This window comes from Hemitrygon akajei, chromosome 10 (genome assembly GCF_048418815.1).
Source record: "Hemitrygon akajei chromosome 10, sHemAka1.3, whole genome shotgun sequence".
Classification (NCBI taxonomy): Eukaryota; Metazoa; Chordata; class Chondrichthyes; order Myliobatiformes; family Dasyatidae; genus Hemitrygon; species Hemitrygon akajei.
The window spans coordinates 90,619,022-90,625,021 of record NC_133133.1 but is presented as its reverse complement, the minus strand read 5'-3'; the positions used below and the strand labels follow the sequence as shown (position 1 = coordinate 90,625,021).

Below are 6,000 nucleotides of genomic sequence, written 5' to 3'. Positions count from 1 at the left end.
ATTATTAAACATATTACTAATTCTACTTGAAGATAGGTGAATTACCCAATTAGGTTGTGCCACATATAGCAGCATCCCTGAGCTTCTGGCTTAAGAATCAAACTTGTAGTCCATCGTACTGAACCTTGACCATCATTGCTTCAAAGTTAAAATTAAGCACCTGAAAAAAACCTTTAATTTTTAAATGAGTAAACAGCATAAAAACTGTTGGACTTTCGATCAAATCATTCATTTAACTAAGAATTGCTCTCCTCAACCAATGTTAGGCGCTGGCCTTGGACTGTGGAAGAGGTGTTCCCTGGAATAGAAGCAAATCATCTTTAATGAGGATCCAGAGAGAACAAAATTTAAAGAAAATAGATCAAAGTAACCTCCTCACAGACCCGTGAACATACAAAAGAATCATTCGTCATTGCTCAAGAATGGATGAGAGAGTATTGGCATTATCTGTCCATGACTATCGAACACAAACTCCAAAAGTTAAGGTAAGTATTTGACCAAAGAAGACAGGAGATTTCAAGGAAATGCTGATGATCTGTGCATTCTGGTTGTGTTTTGTGGAGGTTCGCGGTGCAGTTCAGTCTATTCAGACTGATCGTTGATTGCTGATGAATGAAGAACAGCTGATGTTTCCTGAACTCCCAATCCTCCTTGACTCTCATTTTCACAAGGTTTCAGCATCTGCATCTTGCATCTCCATTTTGATACTTACAGTCTGGCTGCCCTCTACATTTGGAACACAAACACAGAAAGGGTGATTGCTCTGTAGAGTATCTCCATTCAGCTTTAAGCATGACCTCGTTCTAGTTAAAATCAATGTAAGCAGGATTTCTTGTCTTTCAAACTCAGCTCTGAGTTGAATCAATTGGATAATGAGCATTTACTATATTTATTGTTTGATCCTTGCTCTACCTTCCTCCACACCAGCCTATTTTCCCTAACCTTCTTGTCATTAGACCAGTCCAACCTTCAACTATCACAATCTTTCCTTTGGCCACTCTTACCACTTTCCCCTTTCTCGTATCTTGACTTAAAACAGCAACCAGGTTTCTCACTCCATAAATGCAGATTGACCTAGGGAGTATCTCTAGCTGTTTCTGTTTTCATTTCATGTTTTTTGCATCTGCAGATATATTTTGTGTGTGTTTTTGGATCATTGTTTCTGTAAATTGACCTCTGATTGAGTTGTGATCTGAAAGGCTAAACAGGTTGCTGTTTTATCTCTTTCCCCAGGATGCTCCCATTGGATGTGTGGCTGAAAGAGAAGAGAATGTGGAGCGAGGCAACTGGTTATCAAAAACAGACTACCTGTTGTCAATGATCGGCTGTGCTGTGGGTCTGGGTAATGTCTGGAGATTCCCTTACCTGGCTTACAGAAATGGAGGAGGTACTGTAGCGAATCCATAGAACACAGGGGGGAAAGGCAAAAATAAATCAATACATTGATTTGTAAACAATATCTTGTAGGAAGAGAAACGGAGTTATTGGGTCTGAGAATGAAATGAGGATGCTGCGGTAACAGAGTAGTTAGTGTGATGCTTAGGGCGTCAGAGTTCAAAGTTCAATTACGATGCCATCTGTTATTGATGTGTATGGATTCCCTTTAAGTGCATGGATTTCCCCCAGGTATTTCAGTTTCTGCAGTTCAAAGGCATACCAGTTAGTAGGTTATTTGATCATTGTATACTGTCCTGTGATTTGGCTATGGTTAAGTAGGTGGGTTTCTAGGTGGTGCAGTTCGTTGGGCCAGAAGAGCATATTCTGTGCTGTTTTTCTAAATATATATGTATATATATATATTTTCTCTTTTGGCATAGATTAAAAGCAGAGCTGAAGAGAGAGAAAAATGTAATGATAAATCGATAGTAGATGATAGACAAACATGCAAATGAATGATTGATAGAGAAATCATTCTCTAGAGACAGATATTAGAGGTTAGCCAAATAAAGTAATACAGTCAGATCAGCAGCTGGACAGAGGTGGTATCCAACCAGTGAATGTGAATAGGAGGGTTCAGCTTGTTTCTTCTTTTTGTCACACTGAATGCTTTTACTCTCCATTAAAATTCCTCTTTGTGTCTTGCAGGTGCTTTTCTCATTCCCTACACACTCATGCTGGCATTTGCTGGAATGCCGATGTTTTTCTTGGAATCAGCCTTTGGACAGTTTGCTAGCTGTGGTTGTATCGCTGTGTGGAAAGCTGTGCCAATGCTACAAGGTTGTTTTGAGATTTTCAGTATCAAAGCTAACTTGACAAATGTTGGTATGAACATCATATTGATCAGATGAATAGAATGGTGAAACATTGGCAGGTGAAAGTTAAGCCTGACGCATGCAACCTGACGCATTTTGGAAAGTCAGATAGGAATAGGGTACTTACAGCAAATGGAAGGGCACTCAGTAATTCAAAATGAGGTTTGTACTTTTTTAAGCTGGATATTCAGTAGACAAGATTGCTAGAGGTAAATAACTTTCAATTTATTATGAATTTTGTGTTCTGAATGCATCCAAAGCACATCTCATCACAGAGCAGCCCTGTCTCAACCTGGATTATGTGTTCAGGTGGCTGGAGAGACATGAACAATAAAACAAGAGTCCTGGCAATATCATTTGCTTTAATTAAATGTTGTAATTGGGCTGCTGATAGATAGTCAGAGAGATTGAACAATTTGTATAAATAGTGTCTGTAAAAATACATTGGAAGAGGGAGTTCAGTGTCTCTCAATTATGTGTTGAGTTCCTGGAGTGGAAAGGAGCCTAATTCAGTGGACAAACTGTGTGGGTGTTAGTGTGCTGCTTAATCTAAAGACTAAAGAGCAGACTTAACTTGAAGGAGCAGTCAGTCCTGGGAAAACAGAACAGCGTTCTCACAGCCTTAGGAAGAAAATAGTTTTACTCTCCATTATGCCTCTCTCATTTAATGATTACTACCTGCTCAGTCACGAGGCCAAAGCATGTTTATCACTCATGGTTAAACCTTTGAAAAGTTAGATCTTCAAAGAAATAGTTTACAATTTTTATGAACTTCGTCCTTCATCTTTTTAATGTATTTTTTGCCTTTTGAAAATGATTAATTATTGTCAGAGCATATCCACATAGCAAAGTACTCCATGGTCAGCAGTCACTCCTTCATGGGTACAAACATTACACCCACTGTGTTAATTTACAAATGGCATGGTACTGTGTTTAATTTGTCTACACACTCAATGTGTTTAACAGCTATACAAAACATTTCCCGAGGTGACGGAGAGCAGTTGCTTCCATTGGGTCTGTCAACTAGCTCTGGAAAGAGAGTTCGGATATCCCTGGTGTATGTTCCATGGCAGCAGCTTGCAGTCAGGAGCTGTTTCCCCTCACCCTATCCCCACCATCATGCTACAGCTATTGAAAGCTATAAAGGTTTCAAAAAATACAAACTTTTGTTAAAATTTTAAAGTTTTTTAAAAACTTTATTTTAATGTTTTGCCAATAACAGAACAAACAGGATAAAAACAAACAGACAGACAAGGTCATCATAGGTGAAGTAAAATCCATATCTTATAATAGAAAAAATGAATAAGAGAAATGGGTTCCATTGCTGTATCAAGGTTAACCAATCTCTAATGTCCATAATTGTCCTTCAAAGTCTCAGGGGACCTTAAGATCCATGACTTTAAAGTCCATTCTGCAGGTTCCCTCATAAGAAGAAATAAAACAAAGTTCTTCAAACCAAGTAAATGTACAGTGAAGAAGTAATTTCAAGCTCAAGTAAAATGTCCAATTTTCCCAGTATCTTTCAAATTTTTTAGTGGCATGTCTCAGAGAGACAGTCAATCGTTTCAAAACATAAATTTCTTGAACTATTTCTATCCATTCCAGGACTGTAGGAGCCTCTTTGCTTAGCCATTTCCTGGTAATCGCTTTCTTACTGGCTGCTAGTAGTAATTGTAACAAAGTTATTTTAAGCATTGTAAATCTTCAATAAGTAGTAAAGTTTGGAGTAGTGGACCAATGACCTTACTTCCACCTGCCTTGCATTTGATTTATTAATACAAGACTTTGCATTTCTTTGCAAATTACAAATTCTTTGCATTTATTTCAGCTTCTTTTTTTACCCTTTATTGCAGATTTCTTTTACATTCTGGTTTGGCCAGTTTCCACTTTCATTACATTTCCCTATCCTACATCTCCAAATTTCTGCATCTGCAGTGTTCTGTGTCTCCCTTGCTTTTCAGTTCAAGTCTGTCCTAGGGATCCATTAAATCAAAACCTACACAAATGGGGTGCAAGTCTCAAAGAAGTAAAACTGAAGCCCAAGGTCTGCTGGTGAACTGCTCTGTAAGCCCTTAGTAAGCGTCTGTCACATTGGTTAACATCTATTAACGCAGAGATTCTCACATCGGTGGGATGTGTTAAAGCAGAGGCTCACTGGAACTGCTATGGGAACAATTTGTCTTCAGTTGCCTAGGAGTAGTGAGGTAGTATATGAGAAATCGTCCACTTGGCCTGGACACTCAATACAGGTACCGTGATGAACTGGTCCCGACCCTTCAGGGAACAGAGATGCAGCCTAAACTACTGGCTTTTCCCCGCATGTAGGTCTATAAATTTAATGGGTAGATTTGTTTATTATTGTCATGTGTACCAAGATACAAGTGAAAAGCTTGTTTTGTATGCCTTCCCTAGAGGTAATTTCTTTACAACAGTGCATTGAGATCGTACAAAGGTAAACAATAACAAATTGCAGAATAAAATACCACAGTCACAGAGAGTTTATTTTCTCTCAGAAAATCAGATTATCTGATTTAGTAACAAAAACCTCCTGTCTAATCAGCTGAACTCAGATGCAACGAAAGCCATTAGGCTTTACAATTCTACAGCCAGGACTTAAGAACTTTTTAAAAGCTATTATTAATGCTTTTTGAGATAGTGATTTAGATGCATATCATATTTTTTACTGAGTTAAGTATTGTATGTAATTAGTTTTGCTACAACAAGTGTATGGGACATTGGAAAAAAGTTGAATTTCCCCATGGGGATGAATAAAGTATCTATCTATCTATCTATCTACCATACTGAAGGTTTCTGAGGACAACTTTAACACCCTGTAAAAGGTTCCGTGTGTGATTGGTCAAACTAACCTATACATACTGTCTGTCTGGAAGGACATGAAAAGCCACTGAACAGCGGAAGCTATATAACCTGTAGTGTTTATATACTGAGGTTGTGTTGTATTTCAATTCATTTCTTATCTAATGTCTCGTTCCCTGTTCTGTTCAAAGGTGTGGGGATCACCATGATGATTGTGGTCTCATTTTCCAACTTTACCTATATCTGCATTATCGGCTACAGCCTGTTCTACCTGTTTGCCTCCCTCCAATCCCCTCTGCCGTGGGCAGACTGCTTCAGCTGGTGGGGAGCAGATGAAACCTGCAGCAGGACACTGAGAGGTACTGTGTTAACATCTGCTGTGTAATGAATCCACAGCAAATATTAATCTTTCAATCTGTCTGAACTATGAAGGAAATTAGATTGACCTTACACTGATTAGAACTGTGGTTGATGCAGGACTTCATTAGACAGACTAGCGCTGTGGATATTGATGCGTAGCATTATGTTCTCACTGGGCATTTTGACTGAGAAGTTTGGTCAATTATAGTGAATTCCATTCCAGTCCCACCCTTTCTGACTTTCTATGTCATTTTGGTCTTGCCCTTCCCTTGTACTTTGTTTCATTCACAAGGCTACAAGTTGGACAATTAGTGATATTTTTAAGGTGTAATGAAACACTAACTTTACCTGGAAGTGATTACCCTTGAAATAATAGTTGTGTGGCGACCCACTTTCTGTGCAGGCGAACCGGCTCACAAATAGCCAGCGCGCGGGTGGAGACTTTGGTAATGCACCTCTGACGTCATTTCCGCCCGGAGAGGGCGGGCGCTAGGGATTTAAATGCCAGCGCCGCGAAGCTTGAATAAAATAGTCTCGAAATAACTTACCGACTGCGTGTCGTTATTTCAGC

General features: G+C 39.0%; 1 protein-coding gene across 10 annotated transcripts in view; it reads left to right on the top strand.

Annotated features, from left to right (window-relative positions):
• Window positions 1-224: 224 nt before the first annotated feature.
• LOC140734531 (sodium- and chloride-dependent neutral and basic amino acid transporter B(0+)-like) overlaps window positions 225-6,000 on the top strand; it is a 117,120-nt gene continuing 111,344 nt past the window's right edge. For 8 of the 10 annotated variants that reach the window (XM_073058622.1, XM_073058618.1, XM_073058620.1 and 5 more), the window contains exons 1-4: window positions 226-485; window positions 1,234-1,387; window positions 2,086-2,217; window positions 5,261-5,428. In XM_073058622.1, the coding sequence (XP_072914723.1) occupies window positions 423-485; window positions 1,234-1,387; window positions 2,086-2,217; window positions 5,261-5,428 (517 nt within the window). In that variant the 5' untranslated portion in view covers window positions 226-422. Of the gene's footprint in view, window positions 486-1,233; window positions 1,388-2,085; window positions 2,218-5,260; window positions 5,429-6,000 lie in introns of all 10 variants that reach the window. The other 2 variants (XM_073058623.1, XM_073058626.1) reach the window with 2 other exon arrangements.